This window comes from Manacus vitellinus, unplaced genomic scaffold (assembly GCF_001715985.3).
Source record: "Manacus vitellinus isolate BGI_N305 unplaced genomic scaffold, ASM171598v3 scaffold_45_pilon, whole genome shotgun sequence".
Classification (NCBI taxonomy): Eukaryota; Metazoa; Chordata; class Aves; order Passeriformes; family Pipridae; genus Manacus; species Manacus vitellinus.
Genome location: NW_021940571.1, coordinates 136,371 through 163,766, shown reverse-complemented (window position 1 = coordinate 163,766; position 27,396 = coordinate 136,371). Strand labels below are relative to the sequence as shown.

Genomic DNA, 27,396 nt, shown 5'->3' with positions numbered 1-27,396 from the left:
GGGCGGGCCCTCCATGGGTCCCTCACGCCAGTGCAGGTCAGGCCGCACCCACAGCCCCAGAGCCGGTGTCTGTCCCGGGCTGGCGGCTGCACATCACTCCGGCATTCCATGGAGGCCCGTTCGGAGGGCGTATGGTATATGAAAATACCAGCAGTGCTATTACAGTCTTTCTTAGCTGGTCCCCAAAACCTCAGTCTTCCCTCAACTATTAACAATGCTCGTGTCCCCATCAGGTACCTCATCATTCCTAAAAGCACAATGGCTGGAGTCACACACAATTTCCCGGAAAAATTAAAACTTTGGGGTAGGGTGGGGTTGGTTTTGTTTTGTTTTCTTCAGAAAACAAGAATCATTGTCAACAGCTGTGTCCAGAATTCTCTTCGGAGCGGGAGGGTGAGGCCGGGCAGGAGGTGGGCCGCCGAGGTTCCTCACACCGCTCCGGCCGGCCGGGCCGGGGCTGGCAGCTCCCGCCCTCAGCCGGCGGCCGGGGCGGAGGAGCGGGCGGAGGAGCGGGGCCGGCAGCAGGTAGGAGAAGGCGGCCGTGACCGTGGTCCGACCCGCGGGAGATCTCGCGGGTCGCGTGTCCTGAGCGCCCCGCGGGGCCCGGGAGGCTCCGAGCGGGCTCTCGGCCCCGCGGGAGGCAAAGTGCCTACGGGACAAAGCGGGAGAGACGTTTACTGGTGCCGCTTTCTGCACAGACCTGTTTCCAAATGATGCCATAAATTACTCTAACTAGCACAGTTAATGAGCAAATTGTGTCATCTTCAGCGCCTACTGAAGATTCTTCCTGGTTTGGATTGTTAGGCTGCACAGGTGGGGCAGTCTGTATCTCAGCAGAGTCCTGCAGCAAACTAGCAATGAGAGGTGGAGGGTAACGGTGCTGCTTCTCAGGTGAAGATGTCTATAAGAAAGTCCCATTGTGTTGGCAGAGCTTTTGTAATTTCAGTAAAGCAGTGTGTCCTGATCTAGTGAAAAAGTAATTTGGCAAGAAAAAAGGTCAGAAGTGTTTTATCTGGGTTCTTATTCATGTTCAGTACTGTGGTACCAGTGTCTACCCCCTGTGGCAAAGACCCCACCTGTATCCGTGTAATGGAACAAGTCAGCCTTCCCACCCTCGGACAGCTGGGGTTGCTCCAGGGTTTGCCATTGTTTGCCTTGCTGCTGGTTATACCATGAGTAATGTAGAATCCATGAAGGGGGGGGCTAAAGTTGAACTGGGAACCAGTAATGAGCTTTCAAGACTGGAATGATATTAGAAAACATCCCTTGCTCTGGGCTGAGCAATTTTTTTTGAGGTATATGTGAAGTATATGTTACTTCACTATTTTAGAAATGAACCTTTTGCAGAGAGTTGCCAGTTAAATAATGCATCATTCCCTGACAAGTCACACTGTGCTGTGGTTAACGTATCATTTTGTTGCAGTCTATTTATTGGAGATGAGCAATGAAGAGAACTCTTAACTGTATATACTTCAGCTGTGCAGGGACACCAGTTTTATCATGCTGAAGTGCGTGAGCTCAAAATCACATGTGTACACTCCACATGTACTCTGAGTTGTTTAATAACCGATGTGTTTCCTTTTAAGTAAGCTCTTGGCTGAAACAGTGCCACACAATGTCAAAGTTGCCGTGCTCTCAGTACTCTGGTCATCTGGTCACTAAGCAGGCAGTTTTTATGGGTGAATAAGCTTCAGTTAACATGAGCATGTCTTGAGATTTTACGAACAATAATAATATTTTTCCTTTCTGCTACTAGGATTTCTGCTTCTGTATTTTTGTATGTATGTTGATATTTGTACACGCTACAACGGAGTGTGGTGTTCAAGTTGGTCAGGGCTCCTGAGGTCTGTTTTAACACTTTCAGTTATCCCTGGTTGTGATTTCTCTCTTGCCATCATCCTTCTGTTCCTGCCTAGCACTGCCCTCTCTTTAACTGTGACTTCTCTTGCAGAAGCACCACTGGCCTGTTATTTCATTCTCTGTTATAAGGATCTATGATCAATCACTTTCCTTGATTTCACTGGACATTTAGCTCAGTAAAAACACAGAGCAATCTCCAATTACTGCAGAACTGACACTGAAACTAAGTGCTAGGGGACAGCCTCAGATGTTAGCCATAACTGAAAAGATTTGGGAATACTGTTGTTGCCACTTTGAAGTGCGAGTTCAGCTGAGCTGTTGCTTCAGCTCCTTTTCCCTTGTTGGATACACCTCCAGGCCAAGGTGTGAATGGAGTCTGGATCACCAGATGAAATGTGTGTGCCTTGTGTCAATATCTCCTGTGTATTAGCTCGTGTTATAAAACCACCATGTAGCTGGATGTCTCTTGGAAGCACTAACTCATGAAGCACCCGTTTGTTTTGGTTTTAGGTATCATAGCTTGCTGTCTGTTATTTCTTATCCTATGTCCCACAAAGATTTATGTATTCTGTTTATTAATATATCAAAGTTGTAAACTATGCAGCCACCCATCCCTTTGTTGAATGCTGATGAGAAACATTCCACGTCCCCAAAGGCTTCATATAAATAAAACAAGACAAATGCAAGATGAAGTGCAGGCCAGCTGTCACCACAGATGAAATAGATGTGAGATGGTTGCACAGTGGGTGGCGATATAAAGGGTGCTCTCAAATTCCTGCGCAGTGCAGTAGAACAGGTGGGACATACAGCTGTTTCTAAAGAGGGGTTTTTATAATTTAGCATCTTGCACAATGTATCACTGAGGCCACTTTGCCTCAGTTAATGTAACTCTCAGTACCTAAATCAAGCTATTTAACATTTCTTACATATGGGTCAAGAACTCGCAGTGCTTTTGAGTACTTTGTTCTTCAGATATCCCTAACATAGATATAAAGTACATGAAATACATTTTCTGGTTTGTGAAAATTTGTTTCAGAAATTTTGTGTAGAAGCAGTTGATTTGAACCCCTCAAATGTCTCCAGTCCCTCTTATTTCCTTCTTGATTTCTTTGGAAAATAGGTTTTTCTTTTAAAGTTTTAAAAGTTCTTTCTGAAAGGTATTTTTGCCTTTGAGCTCTCTATTGCCTTTCCTATCTCTTTCATAGCACTATGCCAAACACAGCTAACTTGAACTTCTGCAAAAAAGATTAATAAATAGCATTTGCATTCGTGTAGATTGGAAGCTTTGAGGAGTTACAAGCTACGTAACGGACCTGAATAGAAATTGTAACCCAAAATTGTATTTTGCCAGAGAATAGGCTCTTTTTAAATGGAAGCTGTTTTACAAAAATAAGTATGAATGTGAGAGTTGAATTTCACTTATTTTATTCCACGATGAGGGGTTTCACGAAGGCTAGAAAGGGAGTCAGGGCTTCATAATGTTGGTGAAGGGAAGTGCCCTTCATTCTCATCTTCTTAGCCAGAGCCAGTGCATCTCAGGGCTGCTCTGTGGAGGGCTGCAGAAGGGATCTCCCAAGGTGAGGAGGGTTGTCTGCAATATTCATATTCTTTAGACAGTTCCATCTCCCTGGAAGAATAAAAACATGGAGGTAATTTAGTTGCTGTGACTTTGAAAGGATTTTATTATTTCTCAGTGGCAGCAGCGTACAGTTTTGGCTGTACTTTAGGAAACATGATTGTGGCACTGGATGAAGGCTAGTTTAGTTTTTCAGACTGTCAGCTAGTCAGATGTACATATAACTGGTCAGTACACAAAATAATAGAACCATCAGTTGCTCACCCCACAACATCCACAGCATTTGCAGTCCCCACAGAGGGTTCCAAACAGCCCATTCACCACCTGAATACCACAGAGCACACCCTGGATCAAACTCATGATCAGCAGCAAGGAGAAGAGGGTCAGGTGCCATACGACAATATTTTCGGGTGCCAGACACTTGTTCCACAAGGAATGGTCAGTGAGGTAATCCCTACAGGAGAACAAACAGGAAGAAGACAATGTTAGCTCACAGAGCGAGGGGTCTCTCACAGCTGACAGGTTGTGTCATGGCCGAGGTTCTGTTCACTTTGGCAAGAATTTCCATTGCCACACTGGTGCTACGTATCTAGAACATGATTTCAGTTTAGTTTCTAGATCAGTTGAAGCAATTGATTTGAAAAGACAAGGCATCAGAAGGGAACAACTGGAGACAAGTTTTTTAGACATTTGAACAATTTGGTGTTCTTGGAAGAAAAGATCATAGTCAAGCGTGTGCCAAATAGGTGTTATCTGTGCCAGTGTTTTGCCAGGGGTGTTTTTGCTGTTTTTACTCGATTACAGCATTTTTTGTTGGGGATGGAAGGGTGGTCAGGCATGCAATCCATTACCTCAAACTACAGTTGGGAACAAGGAAGTACATTGAAATAAAATCAAAACAACTGAATTACCAAAACTAAAACATCAAATGCTACAAGACAAGTCGCCTCTTGCCCACCAAGCTAAAAAGAACAGCGTTTGCTCTTCAACATGCCTCATCTAAAATAAAGGTCAAAGTGTTTTCCATAATTTTTACCTTCACATTCTGATTTAATTGTGAACTGCGTAACTACTTACTGTATTTCCTCTGCATATTGTTAGTGCTGTTTTGTTTGTGATCTTGTCAAGTGATTTCTTGACTGCAACCAAAACTATGTTTGAAACAGAGCACGTTTTTCCAAAGACTCCCAGAAAGAGACAAAGGGACTTGGTTTCCAGCCCTCGCTGGCCCATGAACAAATAAGGTATATCATACACCTTTATACTTCTTGTTTTCTTGTTTTTTTTCTTTTTAACCTGAACTATAATTTTGTAGTGTGTTATGCAAGAAACACTGCCAGCTCGTTCTTGTTGAACATGTCTTGTTTTCTGTTAAACGTGTCTTGACTTCAGCCTGAGCAGTGAGATTGCTGGGGTTAAGTGATAAATATACATGACAGTGAACACGTGTAAGTTGAGAAGCGTGAGGAACAGGTAACTTCCAAATGCCATAGCCAAGATAAAATGACATAAAGATAATAATTATTTGAATGCCATCGAGTTTCAATCCAATCATAGAATCACAGAATGGTTTGGGTTAGAAGGGACCTTAAAGATCATTTTGTCCCACCCCCTTGCCATGAGCAGGGACACCTTCCACTAGCCCAGGTTGCTCCAAGCCCCGTCCAACCTGGCCTTGGACACTTCCAGGGATGGGGCAGCCACAGCTTCTCTGGGCAACCTGTGCCAGGGCCTCACCAGCCTCACAGGGAAGGATTTATTCCTAGTAGCTGATCTAAACCTGCTCTCTTTCAGTTTGAAGCCATTCCCCCTTGTCCTGTCACTACATGCTCTTATAAAATGTCCCTCTCCATCTTGTCACCTCCCTTCAGATACTGGAAGGCCACAATTCTGTTTCCCCAAAGCCTTCTCCAGGCTGAACAATCCCAGTTCTCTCAGTCTTTCCTCATAGGAGAGGCTCTCCATCCCTCTAATCATCTTGGTGGCCTGCTCTGGACTTGCACCAACAAGTCAATGTCCCTCCTGTGCTGGGGACCCCGTAGCTGGAGGCAGCACTGCAGATGGGGTCTCACCTGAGGGGGCGGAGGGGCAAAATCCCCCTCTTCCCAGCCGCCCATGCTGTGGGATCAGCCCAGCACATGAGGGGTTTCTGGGCTCCCAGCGCACACGGCCGGGGCTTGTCCAGCCTCTCGCCCACCAGCACCCCCAAGTTGTTCTCCCAGGGCTGCTCTTGATCTGTTCATCCCCAGCCTGGACTGATACCAAGAGTCACCCTGACCTGGTGCAGCACCTTGCACTTGGTCTTGTTAAACTTCATGAGATTTCCCACTTCTTCAGCTTGTCCGGGCCCCTCTGGTTGGCCCTGTCCTTCAGATGTCACCTGCACCACTCAGCTTGGTGTCATCCACAAACTTGCTGAGGGTGCCCTTGATCCCATTGCCTGTGTCATTAGTGAAGATATTAAATAACACTGGTCTCAGTAGGGACCCGTGAGAGACACCACTTGTCACTGATGTCCATCTGGACTCTGAGCTGTTGACCACTACCCTCTGGATGAGACTGTCCAACCACTTCTCCATCTAACAGTTCACCCATCAAATCCCAAATCACCTCCCTGTCCTCCATGTGCCTCAGCACAGCTTTCAGGAGGGTCTGTTCCATGATCTCCCCAGGCACAGGGGTGAGGCTGACAGGTCGGTCATTCCCAAGGTCCTCCTTTCTACCCTTTTTAAAGATGGGGACAATGTTTCCTCTTTTCCAGTCACCTGGGATTTCACCTGACTGCCAGGACTTTTCAAATATAATGGAGAGCGGCTTGGCAACTGCATCAGCCAATTCCCTCAAGACTCTGGGATGTGTCTCGTAACATATCACTTCTATTCATCTAGGTGGAATTTATCCCCTTATACTGCTTATCATGCCAAGAGTAACCTAGGAGGAGGCTGCACATTTCTCTTTATTGGCTCCTTTGAAACTCAGTAGTTCTAATTGTACTTGCTGTTCTTTACATCCGTGCTCTTGAGCCTTACGAAGTGTTGGTCTGTGTTGCTGGCAGTTCTAAGAGCTTCTGTATTTTAACCAAACAGTATAATTCCCATTTTTATACAATGAATTTGGAAGTTGAATCATGTCACAAACTTAAAATATCCTTTTTTTCTGATTGCCTTGTCTTACCCATCCATGAAAGGGTAGGTCCAACTGCTTCCAGTGTTACATTTAGGGCCTTTGTTTAGGGCCACTGCCGACAAAATAAAGCAGTATCCAGCTCCCAGAAGTCCAACTGCAGCAAATATTATAGAGGAAAACATCTGATGAAGAGAAAAATAACGTTATTTTTGTTCTTACTCAAACAATGAAATGCATCCTATTCATGTCAGTGTAAGTTCCCTGAATTCAGCTGTTAACAATCAAATAGTCAACTCCTGAACAGCTAAAACATATTAGTTTGCAGTTGCATAATAAATGTGTAACGCATATATAATAGGTTTGCAGCATACCTGCATTGGTATGGAAAAGCTTTCCCAGCGCTGATGTCCCGTACCTGAGGAGGACAGGCCGGGCGCCGGCAGCAGATGGCACTGCTCCCCTCTGGGCCCGCCTGTCCAGGCTCCCCTTCCCCTTCAGCCGATGTCTTTCTCAGGAGATTACAAGCAAGACTGAAGCCTTGGACAACTCAGGGCATTTAAAAAAAAAATCTACATTATCCCTTTACAAGTTAGCTTTGATATCCTGGTCACATTGGGACCAAATAATTATATTTTTCCTTCCCAAGTCTCCCTTCAGGTTTCATATTAGTATACTTTTATCTCCTCACAAGTGCTTATCAGTGCTAGTTCTAGTACAATGGGGATGGATTGGAAAGTATGTCTTTATTTTTCTGGCTTTCTATTACAGCGTTTTCATTTTTACTTACTAATATGTAACTAAATCGTACAAAAACTAATGCCCTGCTTGAATTCTGAAGCACTTATAGCCATTGTATTGGTCTGCAGTGAGCTGGGAATGCAGTGCCCAAATGCCAGAGTAATTTTTAAAACTGCCAGCACAAAATGTCTAAAGAGAACTGTTATGCTCTGCAAAACAGAACAGTGCAGATCTTTAAGAAATTAGTTTTAATTGTGATAGTAACTATGAGTATCTTGAGATAGCAAAAAGCAACAAGGCTTGTTGCTTTGTGGTACCTGTGGCACAACATCAGAGGCATAATACAATTTTTACAGCCTGCTATTTCCACTTCCCAGCACTCAGACAAATGGCAGGGCTGTGTGTCCCACACTTGAGACAGCGTCTGTCTGGTCTCTCAATGACTGTGAGAGGGAGATACATATATAATATCCGTAACAATTTTGCTTTTACTTTATTTGCCATGTTTCCTTTCACTTACCGCAAACCTCTTTCCACAGCTCTGATTACCACAGCATCCACAGCAATCATTATTCTGAAGGCCCAAAAATACCAAGGCAGGGAAGATCATCTACCAATAACAGAAATACAGTTTGAATTGGGATTAATTCAAGTTACATCTTCTTTTAGATATAATAGTTTTATGGTTTTTTTTTCTTATCACTAGATTAAGTTACTTATTGCCAAACTGTTGGATCACTTATAACTTATTTGTTTATCAAAGAGGAATTTGCAGTACTGAGAAAATTCAACAATGCAAGTCACGACTGGGGGGGGAAGGTAAGAATGTTTGAATTCATGTACTTACCAATACACCGGATCCCAAGATCCCTCCGAAGTACCAGACCTCATTTGTAATGTGTGCATTCTCTTGAGCCACTTTTCCTCCAGGGAAAAACAACAAAATGTTAGCGAGGGTGCAGAGCACAGCCAGGGGGATGAGAACGGTTCCCAGGCACTTGGCACAACCTCCCGTGCACATGCTTCTTTAAAGATATTGCAAACACAATTGAAGGCAAAATAAAATCTCTCAGATGTTCGCAGAAAACTGCTTTATAAGAAGGAGTTTCTCAGTGTACTTTGCAAAATCCAGTTTCTGCTGTGCCGTTAGAGGGGCTGAGAATGCTCCTGTCAGTGTTCCTGCAGTCGATCCAACATGCCCTGTGCTGCTTATTTATATGTCCTTGCAGCCGTGATGTCAATTTTCTGAACGTCCATAAATGAAATTACGTTCAATGCAGCCTCTCATTTTACTATAACAACCCACAGCCTCTGTTAATATTTTACTAAAATGGTTGAGACACTTCATAGTCTGGGCTCAGGTTATGGGTAGATATCTCTTAGTTCTGGATCGTCATTTTTATGACACATGGTACTTCTTCATACTACAAAATATTTCTTTGGGAAGACTGACATGAAAATGCATGATGAGTCAGCTGATATTAATAACATACTCATAGTCCAAGTTCTTACATGTCATGAGATGGTTCTGTAATTGAAATAGTAGATAAACTAGCTGATACAAAGGTGAGCAATTATAGACTGATAAAGATACACATTCACAAATCTGAAAAAGTTCTTGGATTGCAGCAGGATGAGAAGCACAATTTTATTGCTGTTAGACAATTGGACTGTGTCACAGGGTATGTGTTTCTCCATATCTGGGATTAAAAGGTTGATTTTATATTTATTTTGTGATTTTTGGAAATTGTGCTACAGGATGGAAGACTGTTCGCAGGAAAGACTGAATTAGAAATGCTCTAAGATTTAAAGGCCCTCTTCACCAAACATTGAGTCATATGGTGAAGATGAATCAAAACCTCAAAGTATTTTCTGTAGATTGTATTTTGAAATTACGGCATATGCTGCATTTTAGGATAACTCACACTTTTTTTTTCCTTTCATAGGAGAATGTTTCATATCACACATACTTAGGCTTATTCAATAAAAGATGGTAAGAAATGAATAATGATATGCATTCTTTAATATATTAGGAAGACCAGAGAATGGTTTCTTTGTGAGGACCACTCCTAGGAACAGACATGTCTTTAGTGCTGAGTGGACCATGATTTCTGAGGAAATCACACTAATTTACTTTGTAAAAGGGTTTATTCAGGTATTTATTAAGATGAATTTTGAGTGAGTTCTCATGTTTGCTTATAATGCATGGAGTCAAGGGGATGTTGGTGTGAAGCACAGATCTAGCAGAACAGCCTGGACAGTGACAGTGATGGTTCCTGGTGAACTGGAAGATCCCCACTAATCACAGTGCATTCCATGCTGTTGGCACAGAAGCCAGTAGCTGACGATTCACCAAACAGTTCCTGGGAGTTGGACTGCATTTGTTTTTCTTGCCTCATCTCATCCCCTCTTAGGCTTTTTGCTAGGAGTGGTGGAGTCCGTGAACGACACGCGCTGTTTGGTGCACGTTTAGAAAGCATGGCCCTTTGCATCCCACACTGCTCAGCCAGAGCAGCTGCCTCTGCCAGGTGCTGGGAGCTGCCCATGTGCTGTCCCAGCCATGTGCTGTCCTGCCCGTGTGCTGTCCTGGTCATGTCCCTCCTGTGTGCTGTCCCAGCCGTGTGCTGTCTTGCCCATTGCCCATTGCATGTCATGCCTGACCTGGGCACGGGACCTGCCTGTCCTCCACACAGAGCAGACACCAACAAAGGCATTGCCACTGATTGTTGATTGATTGGGCCCTGAAGGAGAGAGGTCCCTTCTGTATAACAGCAACATGAGCCTGGCCACTGAGGAGGGCATTTTGAAAGGCTCATTCTCATAAATTTACATTTCATCCCAAGAAGAACACCTATTTTGCAACCAAAGAGCAGATAGAGAAAAAAAGTCCTGACTGAGAGCACTGGTGTTCAGCAGGATGTCAGTCGGGCCGATGTAAGCAGTTTTCATGGCTTTCGACAACCAGCTATTGCTTCTGTGGCAAAGATTCAGAACCTGAAAACTCTCCATGTGTCACCTGATACATTAAACTTTCATGACATTCCCATTTGTTATTCAGCATCTGTAATTTGTCTCGCACTTGTAGTGGCTCTGTTAACAAGCACAGAGAAAATGTTTGCTGTAGCTGGAACATAAATCTTACTTGGCTTTTTCCCCCTTCTTTGTTGTACTAGAATGTGGCTTTTTTGCAGTTGTGAATCCTGGCTTCCAAGAAGGGGGAAAGCTTTAAATTGTATTGCATCCAGCACCCTGCCATCTTGATTCACAGCAAGTAGCTCAAAGGCAGATGCTTCCACCAGGTCCTTGCCAGGCTTTCACAGCACAGCATTCCTGTGCTTTCCCTTCCTCCTCTCTCCAACACTGTCAGTGCCACTGAAGGCCACAGGCCCCTCTGTTCAACTATACTCATTTATGCATGGCCTTTTTAAACTATTGCCAACCTTTATGTGAGGGTTTAAGTTACACTTTTTCCTCAGCAGGTGTGGTGGTTTAAGGCAAACTGGCATCCAGCCTGATCTGGAAAACACCACTTAGACTGATTCAAGTTTTTCTCCCAGAGAAAAAATGAATGGTTTGCACCCAATTCCTCTGAAAGCAGAGTTCTTCCCTTCTGTTCTAAGCCCATGTTTTCCAACTCTGACCATTTATCTGGGAGGAGGACCAGTGACCATTGTCAAGCATTAGCCATAATTGCTTGTCGCGGAATAAATGCTTCATCTTGGAGACTCTGAGGGCTGATAACTGGGGTGGTGCCAGTCTGTGGGTGTTGTGTCATCCTGTCCTGTTGAACAGCATTTTTCTAGCAATTGTGGTATCACAATGGAAGGCACTCCTTTCTGATGTGCTATGGGAGGGTGTTTCCTCTTCTCCTTACCTCCTGAGTCATACAAAGCCTATGCTGTGCAGAGAAAGATGAAATGAAATCTTTTCCTTTGGAAAAATAATAGGAATGGAAGGCCACTCAGATAGTTTTGGTACTTTCAGGAAGATGTAAGCGGTGACAATACCTTACCAATCTTGTATTTTGATGTCTCTATTAATTTTTAATTAATAAGTATGTAGATAGGTGTGTCTTGATCAGTTTTTATGTCAGTTACTGAACTCATTAGACAGTTACAATCAAAGGTCATGAGTTCTTGCTCTTGTGATTTGTGTAGCTGCTTCCATATTCGAAATGTAGTTTGGATATCTGGAGCTTCATAAGGTTCTGTGACAAGTACTGATCCTCCCTTAAATTAAGCCAGGGAGGGTTTGGGTAAGACGGGATTTACAGTAGCGTAGTTGAAAACAGGTCTGTTCAAGCCTCTGCTGCTGCAAATAAATTTGTGTGTGTGTTTGTAATATTTATATTTTATGTATCTGGTGACACACTGATACCAAGCAAGAAATACAGAATTTCCTGCATAAAATCCGTCTTAAAACACTTAGCATGGTGTTAGAGTTGCTTTGTATTGTGCAGTTCCATTGAGGGCTGGAGAGAGGCTGATAAACTGTGGACCAAGTTCCTTTTCTTTGAAGAGAGTGTGGATAAGAATGAGCTGAAAAATATCTCCCTTCATGTGACCCAAATCTTCATTGCAGTGAAAGATCATTTTAGTACAAGCTCTCCTTTGGATAGCTCCAAAAAACCCTCCAGCTCTGGTAGCTGTGTAGTGAGCACAGCGGGGTGTACTAAGGGGACAGACCCCGCTCCTCTTGCTGATGATTCAGCCACTCTTTCCCTGTGACATGCATGGATATGAAATGTATATTGGCAAGAAGCTGAAAGAGTGGAGCTGCGTATGTGCACAAGTAAAAGTCATCATCACACCCATATACACAGCTTTGAGAGAAATTCATCCCCTTTCGTATTCCCAGACTCCTCTGTCAGACCTGGGGGACTGGCTGTATAGGGGACACCTTAGAGCAGAGAAGGGAAGATGCCTAAGGAAAAGCTAGGTGACATGGGCTTACCCCAGATGCCAGACTCCCCCAGACTCTGAGGACAGATTGGTAATGTGCAGCGTTTCCCTCGTGTCTTTTTGACCTTAGATCTCCTCCTGATGTTTCTATGCAGATAAGAGCTCATGACAGACGAAGCTTGCACTGGGTGGTGTTTTAAGGGACACATGGACATCACGGTGAATACAGAAAGGCCACATAGACTGATGAAGAGTGTTTAGGAGAAGTGGGCTGGAAGGCATGTTAGAACTAAAACAAGCCCAGATTCCTGTCCAGTGTAGGCAGTTCTGCTGCCAGTAGTCAGGATTTAGATGTGATTTCAGCTTCCAAGAAAGATAAAACTTATTAGGTCCTAGAATGCTTGTCTGCTATAGGTGGATAATTACCAGCTTAGAGTGGGACACTGCTCTGCCTCTCTTAAGAATGGAAATAGGTCGGATGAAGAAGCCTGATAATTCCTGTTTCCGTTTTGGATCAAATCTGAAAGACTGTTATAGTTTTGAAGTTGTTCAAATTTAAGGGCTGTGGTGGCTCATTCCAATCTATATGTCTCATGTACTCACACACAATTCTGTGCTGCTTTTGATTGGCAAAAAGAATGCTGTTGTATACTGCATTCTCTTTAGTCCATCTGGTGTGAGACTGGGATGTTTAATGCCTCATAGTTATCTTACTCATAACTACAAACATGCTTCCAGCTGGCTAGTTCATCCCCCATGCTGATTTCACAGGACGTTTGTTAAGAATGGGGTCGGAGTCCATGTTTATAATTTATTTCCTCTTCAGTTGTTTGCTTTGCTATCCTTGTACTGTAATTCTATTCAAAAGAGAGATTTTCATGACTGAATAGTATTTTCTTCTATGCTGAGCTCCTCTGATAGCAGTAAAGTTCTAAAGGAAGCAGATGGTTGGGTTTTAAGCTGTGCCTAGAACTCACAATTGTGACTTTTTCTTTATTTTTCCAAAATAAGTAAAACATTTAGTTTTTAGTTAATACATTAAGAATCTAGTAGCATACCTTGTACATATCCATGGTTCCTACAGAATTCTATGGGAAACCTTGCTAGAGAAGAAATTAATTATCTTACCAAAATCCTTCTTCATCCACAATTAAAATGGCATTATTTTGCCCAACATGCTCAAATTGCTGGTGGCTTGACCTTGCAGTCCCTGTATTCCTGTTGTCAGCATTAAGCTCCGTAGGCTCGTGGAGGGCTCATCCTTGTGGGTGATATGTGACTATGTGTTAGTGGCCTTGCCAGCAGTGGATTTATTCCCCAGTCACTGCTGAAATGGAGAGCTGAGGCTGAGCAGTTTGCCTTTGCACTGTTGTAGTAGTTCATTGATTTCTCAGTTAACAAATAAATTAAAAATGGAGACAGATCATGCAATGGCAAGTCTAATTTTCAACCAAATCTGTGAAAGTCTGTATTTTTTTCAGGATCCAGTTGAAAATGTGTAAAGACTTGTGTTCTTATAAATTGTATGTTGTTTATTGACAGCCCCATGCTATCCGAAGAAAAGCCCATGGAGCAAGGACATGACATGCAATGCCTGTTATCAGACTATTAGTGCCTTTTTTTTAGCTTGGATTTCTTAGCTAGAGTTTTGGAGGGAGGACAGGACACCCCCTACACCTCAGTTCTTCCTGTGCTGTTGCAGCTTTGGGAGCTTACCCTGTTCCTATGTCTGGAGCATCCACAGGAGTGGGGCTGCATTTTCCATCTTGCTCCCTCACTCTCCACTGCATCACTTTGCAATCATGAAATCTGCATTAGGTACAGCAACAAATTGGTTGCTCTGTAAATAGACATCCAGATGGTCTAAGGCAACTGTTTTGTATTAAACACTGTTTGTGCCTGGTAATTATGGATCAGTTGTTATCAAATTTGCCAGGCTAGGACTAGAATTATACTGCTGGTTACAGTATCTACATTAGGCTCCAAATGATCCTTAGCACTGGAAATCTTGCCTCTGGGTGTGCCGTGTCCCTCCTTACAGCATAATTCTTGTCATTGTCACTATGCAGTATCTCTTTACACAGGACTCTATTGCTGAATTGTTACTAAACATATAAGGATATTCTAGCTATCCCCTCTTTTAGTTACACTTCCTATTTGTTTTGCAGACAAAGTTAGTCCCAGTTTGAAACTGAATTAGCTGTTCCTCTGTCACTGAAAGCCGATATGCTTTTTAGGTATAGTGTGCCAGTATCCTGTCAAGTGCAGTTTGAGTATGTTAACTATTTCACAGATTTGTCTTTTATTATACTCCATAGTTTAAAGTTGCTTTTATTTTCTGAGATTTACATGGACCATTTCATTTTGTCAACATAGTGATTGAAGACATTCACATTATGCTTTTCCAAAAAATTTTAGCAGTCTGGATTTCAGAAGTGAAAACAAATTTTAAACTTATCTTTTAAATCACATCTTTTTGTTTCAAAACACGTAAGACAAATATTAATTGCTTTTGTCAGGAACAGTTTACATACAGTTTTATAGATGGACCTTGTGTGCTCAAAGTTGACACAAATCATGAATTCCTTTTCACCACTTCAGTTTAAACTCTATCATGACTTATGAAAAAGTGGTGCAAGACTATCTGCTGATGCATTTCTCACTAAAGCATGGAATATACAAGAAGAGAAGAGCAGCTGTATTTTTCTTGTGTCATTGAAATGATACCAACTACATTTGATGAGAGGAAAAATGGCTTTACCATAAATAGGTTAATTAATGGAGGTTTTACAGCAACCTCTGCTAAATTGGTTTTATTTCCATGGTAACACTTTCTGCTTCCCGGATAACTTCGTTTCAGTAACTGTAAGACTGAAGTGAGTGGAAGATAGGCCTTTCTGTGTAGTCTTAAGTGGGCAACTACAATAAATTTCCATATCATGAACAGATAAATATAGGCACTTAACCTTGTTGTGTAGGGAATGTAATGTTACAGGTTGCTGAGAACCAAATGTCAGCAAAAGTAAACACATAATTGAGAGTGAGCCTGTTGATAGTGCTAGTTCATCCAGACTAAAAGCACATACAGAATCTCAGCTGCAGGGAACATAATGCAGTGCTCTTTTGTTTTCTTTCTTTCTGATGTGAATTTTTATTGTGTTTAGGAGCAGGACTAGAGCTAGGTACCTCTTGATCTATTCTATAAAAAACCCTCTTGCTCCTGTTTCTGCTCAAATTTGATGTTGGCTATCATGCAGTTGGAAGGCCTAGAGAGACGTTTACCAGGATGCAGTTTATTTCAGAGATATATCATGTATGAGTTAGTGGTTTACTTTGTTTTCTGAAGACATGGAAGTAATCCAGTTTGAATGCAAAACACTGGGTTGTGTGAAACTCGAAGAACTGCAAGCTCAGGGTTGGTTACAAATTTTTTTCTTTTTGTTTCCCAAACAGCAAAATAAAATTTGGATCTTTTTCACATATATCTTTCCTCAAAAACCTATAATGTACTATGTCTTACAACAATTTATGTGCTTAGTCTTGATTTTTTTTTTTTTTTGGTAAATGGTTAAAACTGTGGTCAGAGTTGACTCACCTTGAGTAGATTAGTTATCGCTTGTGTTAATATTTAATGGTATGGTACCAGGCTGTACCCTGTTCCTTTCAGAACACTCCCATATTGTTTTGACAGATAATGCATCTCCTGCATTAACACCAGGGATCTGGGATTAAGCAGGCTGTGTGACCTCAAAGGTGAACTGCTGTCTTTGTGTAAGGGCTGCAATGGATCCTAACAGTGCAAACATTCAGAGTCCAAGAGCCTAATTCCCGTCTTATTCATAGTGATTAGCAAAAAGCCACAAATAGATTGAGGAAAAAAAATAGAAATCATTCTAGTTAGTTATCTGTAGCTCATTCTGAAAAATATACTGAGCTTTTTGAAGCTGGTCCGAGGCCCGGAGACTGTGGCAGCTCTTAAGAGTTCTTGTTTCCTTTCTTTCTTGTCTGCCCCTTAAGCTGTCTTTTCCACCATCTCCTTGTGTAGTCAGTGCCAAGGTCAGCTGCACTCCTGAGATGGGCTGCATTCTGCTGCCACTTCCCCCGGCCATGGCTCTGCCCTGCCAGCTGCCTCCTGGCTGTGCCCGTGTCCCCTGCGTGGCACAGTGTCCCCTCTCTGCAAGCGAGACACAGGGGCAGTGCTGCAGGAACAGGGATCTGAAAAAACACCACAACGATGTACAGACTTGTCCTCTCTGGCAGTTAGGTAAGCCTCTCCAATTTTTCACCCTGCTCCCTTTGTTGTGTTTTTGGTACTTCACCAAGAGGACAGAAGGCATGTTTTTGGCAGGGAGGAGTGCCCTGGCTGCCCCTGCAAGGCTCGTGCCAGTGGCCTGGGTGGCAGCGCTGGGCCTCCTTGGCCCGTGTCCACCCGGGCCTTCCACCAGCATTGAGGGGAGGGGGCCTGGTACTGGCTCCTGGGCAGCAGAGCCATTCCCCTGTGCACAGGACCGATGGGCTGATCTGGCTGAAAATGAGCAATTTGTAGTTTCCACCCCAGGCTGGTTTTCATTCATGTTAGTTCTGTGCTACAGTCCAAGCAAGGCTGCAGGAATGCCAGGACCAATATTAGCGAAGAAGCAAAAGTATTTAGCTGCAAGTAGAGAATGGGACTGAATCTCTAGCAACAATTTTCAGTTAGATCAGTTTAAGTCAAGTGTTTAAATTGCATCTTGAGACTGTGAAGCTAACTTGTGGTATTGGGCACCTCCCTGCAGTGACATTACTAAGTAGTCAGTAAGTTTTATGGATATCTATTTTCATTAAGAGAACTTTTTCCAACCTTATTCACTTAGTCTCTGTGGGTTCAAGATAAAACAAGGCAATGCTGGCTGCAGCTTGTTCTGTTCAGGTGGTCTGAATCTGGCTTGATTAACAAGATCCTTAGTAAGGAGGATGTTTCTGTCCTTGATGGAATTCAGCTCCTTTAAAGTGAGTGTGAATGAGACCCAAGAGAATATAGGGAGTTTACTGTTGGAGGCTGCAGTGGTAGGCTGGGGTGCACCAAGCTCTTGTTGACAAGAGAAATCCCTGGATGTATTCAGTGCAAATTGTTTGTTTAAATTCTTTTTGAGGTATCTCTCTCTGTTCAGCTTTCACTTTTGGACTACTAGCAGTGTGGAGTGATTTTAGGAACTAAGAATGGGCTTACATATGTGGTACTAATAGTCTGGTTTAATAGTGTCTCTTTTCAAGTTCAATGTGTGTGAATTGATTTTATTGCTGTATGTTTGTCAACCTGTTGGTAGCTAATCCTGACATCATTTAGAGCAAATTTAACCAGGCATCTTGCTCTTCTGGAGTGGGGATTAAAATCTTTTTTAAAATGGTGAATGTATTTCAAAACCTCAGTATACTTTACAGTTTGGTTATAGCAAATTAGGTTCTTCTAGATCATCACCAGTATGTGTCATTATGTATCCAGGTTGTGCTTAAGTGGCCTGACAGGATTCTCCTTGGCTCCTCTGATGGTCATTACTGTATGACCTTGTCCAAGGGCTTCAGCTGTTGTCACACCCTTGCCTTTTTGAGTAAAAGTATTGGGTACTCTTGCAATATACTTATCAATACTAACTCAAAGCTATCTGACTTGCTACATGAAGTGTCCTCTTAATACAGTGAAGTCTTTATTACCAGCTTCATCTTTGTATTCTTTTTTGACTGACCTAGTCTCTTAAATTAGAGTGTAGAGCTCATCCTATACGAGATAGACCAACATGCTTGCAATAGACGTGGGTAGAGCCCTTCCCAAATCTTCGTTCGCGAAGCCTAGCCATGATTTTGAGAGCTCATCCTATGAGTTTGAAATGTGCTAAGCCCTTTTATATGTGCAGGTACATGAGATAAAATTGCCATTTCTCCAGCATTCAAGAGCAGAAGTTCTGGCTGGATAGCTGTTTCAGAGCCACAGGTAGAGAGGTTGTTTGCAGGTAGAACCAGTTGCTCCCAGACACAGCAGATCTACACTTTGACTTTGTCAAAACTCCTGCTTTTCAATGGCATGCTTTTCTTAGGTTTTTTTCTGTCTTCAAATGGAAGTCACTGAGGCACATGGTTTTTTCTATTTCTAATTTCTATTTAGGCAACAGAGTAAGGGATCTAAAATTCAAGGTGCTGAAAGTCGCAATACAGTAGTTGATAATTAGTTGAGTTAGATGTGTGAGCTGCAACTTTCAACATGAACAGCAATTGCAGTGGTTGTATGTTTTTTCAAGAAACACATGTAGCCCTCATGCAGAGATCTTCCTCTGCAGTTAGCAGTGTTACGAACTGCTCGGTACTTAGTCTAGCTCGGCATTCCTTCACTGTTTCTGCGCAGTCCCTGTGCTGTGCTGCTCACACAGGAGCATTCTGTTTTCCCTCTGAAAACACTGTACCTCTGGCCTGATGCTTTTCAGGACAAGCTCAGGTGGTTACTTTCTGTCTGAAACTTTGACTTGTCAGATGACATTGCGTGTCTGCTCTGACTTCTCCCTTGTGGAGCCCATAGAAATCACTGAGGGATGCATGTGCTTATTCAGATGTGTTGTGCTGGAAGCAATGCAGGAATGCACTGGGCTGAGCTTTTTAGATTCAAATGATGAGAAATTTGCTTCCAGTGTTGGTGGTCTGTACTCAGTGGTTATTTCCCACTTCAAAACAAGAGATCATCTTAATACTGCTGGCAGACCACAGAAACGATGCTTCCTTAGTGGTGGTGCATTTTGGTGATATCCATAATGAAGTGGAGACAGGTGTTTTCACCAGTTCTGCTAGTCTTTAAAAAGTAACAAATATGAGAGTGTTAAGATAAAGACTTTTAAAGAAGTGATCTCTGGTTTTTTTGGCTGTTCCAATCATCCCTGACAATATGCATTTCTGCTACATGCAAAACAGTCGTTACAATGTAGTAACAATAATGAGAAAAAACTCACAGAAAATACAGTAATACTTTTAGTTCTACATAATATTCTAGGGCATATGATACACACAGAGTTTGATCCCAATTTATTTTTCAGTTGGAATACTTGTAGTCCAAAGGTGTAGATATGATCATATCTATGGATATGAGACTGGATGTGGCACTAGTAACCACGGCGGTAGTGGATCAAGGGTTGGACTTGATGATCTCAGAAGTCCTTTCCAACTCGGCTGATTCTATGATTCTATATAGGTATGCCTTGTAAGTATTATGCTTGGAAAAGCGAAATTGCATTTTTAATTTCTTGCTGATTAGATATTTGAGTTTTGCCTAGTTAAACTTTCTAATATTCCTCATACTTCTGAAATCTTGAATAGTTCTGTTTTATAGCGAAGCTGTATAACGATAGTAGGGCTGCAAGAAGTATAGGAAAAGGGAAGGATTTTATTAGAGGCTGTTGCTTGCATTGTCTTAGCAGGCAGGTCAGCATACTCTGCACACCTGCCTCTTAGACACTGTATCCTGTAACACAAGGACAAGCATTCCGTCTGTTCCAGGGCTCGCAGGAAAAAGTTATTAGTCATTCATTGAGTGGCACACCCATTGCTTACTAAGAAATATTTTTAGAAAGAAGCAGAAGTCCACAGCATGGCTTACACAGACTTTTTTGAAATACTTGGCTACATGCACACCCGTGCCTGTAGCCTTTACTCAAGGAAGCTTTTTAATTACATCCATGGGAGTTGTGTCCAAGTTGAACAACTCTTGGGTGTAATGGGCTACCTGTTGGGCAACTGAATTTACTGTTTTCAAAGCAGGAAAATTCCTGTGCTGAGCAATACTAGAACCAAAACATCCAGATACATAGCAGCTCTGGGAGCAAACACAGCTTCACTAAATTCTTGTAGACTTAGCAAGATAATTTCGGTTAGCTTGGTGTCAGGATGATGCTGGAAGATGAATGGGAAGTGCTTGATCTGACATGGTCTATGGTGAGACCTGCAAAGGCACCTTGGAACTGGCACTGACTTCCAGCAGCTGCTGGGATGCCTGTGCTAGAGCTGTGGCTACCTCGAGGCAGGGAGAGGGAATTCCTCTGAGAATTCTAGTGGGATGGATTTAGCTGGCTTCTTGAGTACGATGTTGGCCAGGAGGAGGAGTGGGCCATGCCTTGATCCTGTCAAAGGAAAGAGGAGAGTTTTGGAGATTGTGGCAAATCAATGTACAGAGGCACGTTTTAAAAGTGGAGCAATCATCACTGCTTTTGGGACACAGATGTAGAAAGAGTTGACATGCCCAGTTCTTAACAAGAGATTATTAAAATGCCTCCCCAACATGAGGAAAGTCGCAGGCCTTTGTTGACCTGACAACACGTTAAACCAAATTTCTTATTCCATGTCAAACCCCTTATCAGTGGACAGGTCATGCTCGTCGTGCTGCCTTCTTATGTGCAACCTTGAATAGCAAAAGGTTTTGAGAGGCCCCTGGCTGCAGCAGAACAGTAGCAGGGGCCCAAGGAGCTGTGTCCTGGCGCTCAGGACTAGGGTAGCAGTTGTCCCACAAAAGAGAGGTTCAGATACAAGTATATTTGGCAGGATTTACAGGGTCCCTTGCTTCTACTGATGTCCTCTTACGAGCAAGCAAGACTGGCACTCCAGGCTTTTTTCTTTGACAGGTAGCTTATAGATCCTGTGCTGAAGGCAAAAACCAGGCTTTTCATACTTTTTACATGTTTCTCACAAGCCATTTTGACTGTTACATGTTAAGTAACCTTCAACTGCATTATGAAAAATGCCCTTCTGTAACTTATCTGCAGTTGTAATCTTTTCTGTGTGAAGGAGCAAGACTTCCCCCTATGTAGCAATAATGACACTATTAGCACTTTCTTACATTGGATTGGGCAGCAGATAGGCTTCCTGCTGGAAAACACTGTGCTAATTTATAATGCTTATATCTTATTCTAAAAAATTGAGTTAGAGAACTGGGGAAAGACTGTTGGGAGTTTGTGTTATGAAGAAATATCTTCACTCTTTGATGGTTTTAATATAAATTTTTAATAATGCTTTTTGTTGTTTAAAGGAGGGAGAAAAAGCTTTTTTACCTCCCTGTAATGTGTGAATGTTTGTGAGATGCCTGCAAGTGGAGAAAGAATCACAGCTTTGACCCTAAACATTTTGGAGAGTTCTAATGTTAAAGGTATGGCTTTTATATCTAGTAAGAGGTTTCAGAAGCATGTGTTTGTTTTTCAAGTCTGACCAACTCTGAAAGTCTGACTCAGACACAGAAAAATGAATCCATAAAAATTTCCAGCCATTTGCAGTTCAGGAGAAGTCTTCCTTGATGCCTTGTCAAAGGCAAGACTTCAAGTAAACTGTACAATGAATAGTTTTCTACTACTAATCAAAGTGTGATTTAATTGGAGAGAGGTTCTTAGTATGAAGCTGTTTTCATTTTCATGTTGAAAATATTATGTTTTGCAAACTACAATATAAACTTCAAAGAAAATCTACAGTATGATTTAACTGATTTTTATAAACAGCTTTATACCATTTCAGAATTTCTCATTGCTAACCACTGCACAATGCTGTGAACAAAATGATGAAATTAATACTTATGTGAATAATGTGTGGATACACAGTGCTCTTTACTATGCAGTAACACAGGACACATTAAAAAGTGTGGTAAATGTAATGCAATTGTACCTTTGCTGCTGCTGCTTTCAGATATGGAAAGCTGACTCTGCATGTGCTGGCTGAGCTGTGGAACTCAGCTTCACTGATACAATCTCAGTCTGTACTGACCTGACAAAGGTTGGGCACCTAGGAAACCAGCCTGCCCAGATCAGATGCTAAGGAGTGTTCTCAGCTGATTAACTTTTAAAAGTATTTTCTCTTCCCTTGCATGCTCTGTAGTATGAGGAGAAATTCTGTCATTGGAGATTTTAATCTGCCTCTGGACATACGATGGTTGTAAGACTTCTCTCAATTATTTACTTTGACATAAGTCTCTGTAAAATAATTTTGCTCAAAAATTGTTTGTTTCTATAACACTAGCTCTAGGGGTATATCCATGTGCTACTTAAAAAAAAATTAAAGTAGTTGGAAAAAGCATATAACGATTGATAAAGTAGTAAAGCAGTAAAGACCTATTAGAAACAACTAGTCTGCATATTTTAAATCAACTAAAAGGTATAGAAATGGAAGAGGTGCACCAATGTCTTAACCTAATTTTAAGCAAAAGGCTTGAAAGTATTCAATTAAAAAATGACTGCATGATGGCTACATGATATTTTCCTCTTGCCTTACAGTAACACTAAAAATTTTGCTTGGATAGTCAGAGACCAGTAGAAAATGAGAAAAATATGGCTTAAACCTCAGCTCTCAGTCAGCATGATCAGAGAAGCATAGGGATGCTCTGGCACAGCCTGGAGTTATCACACCTCTGTGTCTATAGGTGCCTCTTGGCAGCTGCTTTGCTCAGAACTGATCTCTGTCAGGGCAGCACCTGCAGTACCAAGAGCATCTCACCTGCCGTCTCTCCCTGGGGCAGAGGGGAGAGGAGTGGACCTGCCTTCAACCAAAGATGACTGCAGCTCTGCCAAGGGCTCCTCTGCTTTCTGGGGCAGATGTTCAGGCCCAGAATTTCCGTCCCAAGCTGAGGGCTCAGCATCACAGGAACTGTACCAGTGTGTGTGGAGCAAAGTGTGGAAGGTGGACCCTGCAGTTGAAGCTCTCCAAATCCCCTCCATGTGGCTCTGCTTCCCAACCAGCTGGCTGTCAGCACTGGTCTGTCTGTTTAATGGTTTTGTTTCATTAGTGTGTTTGAAGGGCAGGAATGAAATACTGGAGGCTGATGGGGTTTGCAGTCAGGTTTCAATACAGTAAGGTCCATGCTTAATAAGATCTTGGAGCTAAAAGTCATCTTAATGTTTTGTACAGTGACAGCCTTACTGAAGGAACATAAGAAAATCCATAAGCACAGTGCAGAGGTAGAAATTCCCATGTGTGTAAGTACCAGGCTGTGTTAGTCTGGTTTTGTGTACTTTAGATAGATGTGTTTACTTTAATTTATTGGCAGAATTGTGTTTGAACTTAACCAATTACTAGTTATAAAGTTGAAATGTCTTATGGATATAGGCATTACATGACTGTAAGAGGACTTTGGCTCCATCCAGTACTTTGTCTTTCATAGGCTAACATCCATAATTTCAAAGTGTCCATCTAAAGCTTGGTGTGTCTCAGTTGTATCAGATTATCACAGAATCATGGAATCATTTAGGTTGGAAAAGCCCTCTCAGACCATCGAGTCCAACCATTTCCCCAGCACTACCAAGGCCATGACTAACCCATGTCTCCAAGTGCCAGATCCACACTGCTTTTAAATCCCTTCATGGATGGTGACCCCACCACTGCTGCAGGCAGCCTGTACCAGGGCTTGACAAACCTTCTGATGAAGAAATTTTTCCTAATATCTCATCTAAACCTCCTTGGCACAATTTGAGGCCACTTCCTTGTGGTTTATACTACAAATTTAGAGTTACGCTCCTTAAATTTCCTCCTGTTTTGTACTAGTGTGAGGCGTCTAGCCTAATACAGCCTTTTGCTTTACTAAAGCGAGTATGGATTAGGATCCTATTTTTGTCACTTAGCCTATATGAATATACCCTCAGGTTCCAATAGGACAGTTCAAAAGATGGAGTGAGTTATATCTTGTAGGTATATGGTGGTTTATTTTAATTGAGAAAGAATTTTTATGGGTGCTAAGCTTTATTTTCTGCATTTCAGAGCAGTAGGAAATCTGGTTCTGAAATGTCTTCCCATTAGAACTGAGATCATTTACTGTGGTGGATCCTCAAGGCAGTGCCTGCTCTCTACTCAAGTGCAAGGGCTTTGGAACAGGACTGGTTCCAGATGGCTGAGGACTTACACTGCAAGTGAGGAAGTATTTTCAATAAACATGTTCTAGTATGTGTGAAGACTTAAAGAAGAGGATCAGAGAGTCCAAGCTGTACTAATCCTACAGGACGAGATAGTTAATTTTCAGATTTTTAAAAATACATATTTTCTGTTCTTGTTAAGCTCTGCCTCACTAAAGGAAATCATTTTTGTTTCACACAAAGCCTTCTTTGTGCAACAGGAGAACAGCAGTGGAGTTCCAGCCTCTTCTACCTGTTTTCTCGTTCTGCAGAGCACATGTGAGATTCCAGGACAGGACAGGCTGACAGACGTGTGTTGGCCTGGTCCAGGAGGTGAGGGTGTTGCACATCTTCACCAGCCTCAGCAGGTCAGCCTTGTGTCTGTGCACAACTATGCAAATGCAGCATTGGTGAAGTATTCTTGGGATGCTGTGGTCATAGTCGAGCCTTTTTTCTTTAAGGCAAAGAAAGACAAAAGTGTCTGCCATGACTTCTAACCTACTGTGACACCCTTATCACTAAGATAAAGTGACTCCATTAGCAGTGCAAGGTTACATAGCCCTGACATCTGTGTACCCTGTAATCCCTACGTATAGAACTCTTGTCTGTAACCAATGGTGATTACTTTTCTTTTTGCTCTTTGGAAGCATAATTTACCATGTTAAGGAAGACCTTTGAGTTCTTCACAAAATGATCTTGTAAGCTCTAGATCTTCACTTTATTTTGACAGAAAAGTAGAAATGTCTTATGTTTCTTGGATTACCGTTTTATAATCTTAACTCATTAAAAACAAAATCCAAATTCTGCCTTGGCAACATTTATTCATTCAGAATCCCAGAATTATCAAGACCAAGTTACTAATGATAAACTTTAATAGAATCTTGTTGCGTATGTTACTTAGCAACATACTGTTTAGAAGCTTGTCATGGTTTAACCCCAGCTGACAGCTCAGCCCCACACAGCCACTTGCTCACTTCCCCCTCGATGGGATGGGGGAGACAGTCGTAAGGTAAGAGTGAGAAAACTCATGAGTTAAGAACAGTTTAGTAATTAATAATAATAAATGGTAATGAAAATTGGGTGGAAACTCACTTCTGTTGTGATAATCTTTTTATATTCATTGCAGGTTAATCATATGCTGGATTAATCAGCAACCCACTTACAAAGTCTGCTTATGAAAAATGCTGTAATGGCTTTGTAATTGTAGTGGTTCCACATCTTAATTTTCCCTGAGCCCTTTGTATGCCCCTAAGTAGTGCTCCTTTAGTAAGGCCTATGTCTCCATTTTAGGGCAAGTGTAATTGATGGAAATCCTGGGAGTTAATGGAGAGTTAACACAGAAAACCCCAAGGTGTTTGGCCTGACAGGCAAGTGCCACTGTTGACGTGGCTGCAGTTTCCTCAGACAGTGCCTGCCTTTTGGGAGGAAACTACCCTGTGACTCAGCACAGACACCAGGGAAGGGCTGTGGTGTTTTGGTTTGTCAGGTTGTTGGTTTTTTTGTCCTCACCTTTAGTGGAGGACAAAATACCTTCCAGTATTTTTCTTTTGTTTCCTCTGACTTTGTGCTTATGGCGAGTCAAGAGTGGGACTACTTGTCTGCTGTGAAGATCTGTTAAAAAAGAAAGCTGGTTTACTTCCCTTTTTACCTTACCATTTATGTCTCTTATTGGAAGAGCTCTCTTTTGGAACCAGTACACAAACCAAATCCGGCTCTGCCAAAGCCTTCAGATTTGACTTGGAGGGCACGATGCCTTAGTTCAGTTGCTGTTGCTGCAGAGTGCCTTGTGCCTTTGCTGCTGTGCCACCAGGGGCTGTTACTGGGCGTTGTCGTCTTCTGCCGTAGGCAGGTGCCTGTCACCTGAAAATGGTATTTCAGGAGCTGCTGTGGAAGATTTGAGAGCCAGAGGTCATGAGAGGCAGCGACGCACGAGCGAGCACAGCAGAACCTGTTTAGTCACAGCCTAATTATCACTAGAGGGAGCTGGTGGAATTCTTGGGACTCTTCGTCTTCTGAGCACTGGCAGAAAGTCCCGCGGGCAGGACCCGACCCCAGAGGAGACGGCTGTGTGAGGGAACGCTGCTCTGGAATGAACACGTCTGGAGTTCTGCAGCATTGACTTCTGTGTTTTGGTGCACGAGTGACACGACTACTTTTAGCTGTAATTATAGTACAAAGGAAAACTCCTAATTCAGGAACTTAGTCTTTCCCCACCCTCCAAGCCAATTGCGGTTCATTAGAATGGCACCACATCTTTGAGTCTGAAGGACCTTGTGAAAGGAGCAGCCGCACCAAAGCACCGTATCTAGTACAGGCACTATACGGCAAACAGATGTTTTGCAGATTTACACACAATAGTCTCAGTTGTGTTGTTCCAGTATGTTACCTTAAAAAAAGACTAAGAATTAATTAACTCATAATCAGCATTAAATGGTACTTTCTTCTGCTTTTCTCTGTTAAACGTTGCTCAAGTGAAAAGGCATCTTCGGTGGTCTGATTTATTATTTAACCATAGTTTTTAATTGTTGGGGGGGTTATTTTTTGAATAATTTTTAATAATGTTTTGAGTTTTTTAATAATTCTGTCCTATTAAATATATATGCTACCTTTGTATAGCATTTTTGAGGTCTTGGTGGACCACTTGAAGGAGCATGACAGAAATAGTTGGCTTTGTGATTGACAGCCATTTTAAGGACCAGCTGGTAGAAAAAATTCAGTGCACTGTGTATGTGTTGTTAAGTGGACTTCAGAGTCCTAACTGAAATGATGATAGCAAAGGTTCATGGAAGGGTGGGACTGAAGTTTAGGAAATGATCTTTCAAAAGTCTTGTGGTCATGTCTGATTTGCTTTTCTCATTATGATTCAACTACTACCAGTACTGAAAGATAGGCAAGGACAGGCAGCATGCTGCAGTATCAGTCGTGCAAAGGTGAAAGACACATTCAGTTTACACATTCAATTTTGCATCCTTCTGCTATGGAATCAATACATAGACTGTTCTCAGCCAAGCAGCAGTTGTGGGACTATTCAGCAAGAATCATTTAAAAAATTTGATATGAACTTACTAACGGCTAATTCCAGAGGCAAGACTGTGTGAGCAGTGCATGAAGCATATGCTAAAGAAACAAAATGGGGAATGAATTTCTTTGTTTTCTGTTTTCTTCCCTTTTTTTTTGAGCCTACAGACCTAAAATACGTGGTATGATAGGGGTGATCTTTTTTTTGCTAGATTGTAGCCTCACTACCCACAGGATCGCTATATGAGAAACAGAAAGGTGCTTAATGTCTGACTTTAGTACCACAAAAGCCAAGACATAATCA

General features: G+C 42.2%; 1 protein-coding gene across 1 annotated transcript; it reads right to left on the bottom strand.

The window, feature by feature from the left end:
- Positions 1 to 3,268: 3,268 nt before the first annotated feature.
- TM4SF4 (transmembrane 4 L six family member 4) lies at positions 3,269 to 8,576 on the bottom strand. Its single transcript, XM_008927787.3, has 5 exons — positions 8,148 to 8,576; positions 7,821 to 7,910; positions 6,611 to 6,744; positions 3,701 to 3,890; positions 3,269 to 3,487 (listed from the first exon to the last, which is right to left on the bottom strand). The coding sequence occupies exons 1-5, from the start codon at positions 8,319 to 8,321 to the stop codon at positions 3,470 to 3,472; spliced, it is 606 nt and encodes a 201-aa protein (XP_008926035.1). The 5' UTR covers positions 8,322 to 8,576; the 3' UTR covers positions 3,269 to 3,469.
- Positions 8,577 to 27,396: the final 18,820 nt, after the last annotated feature.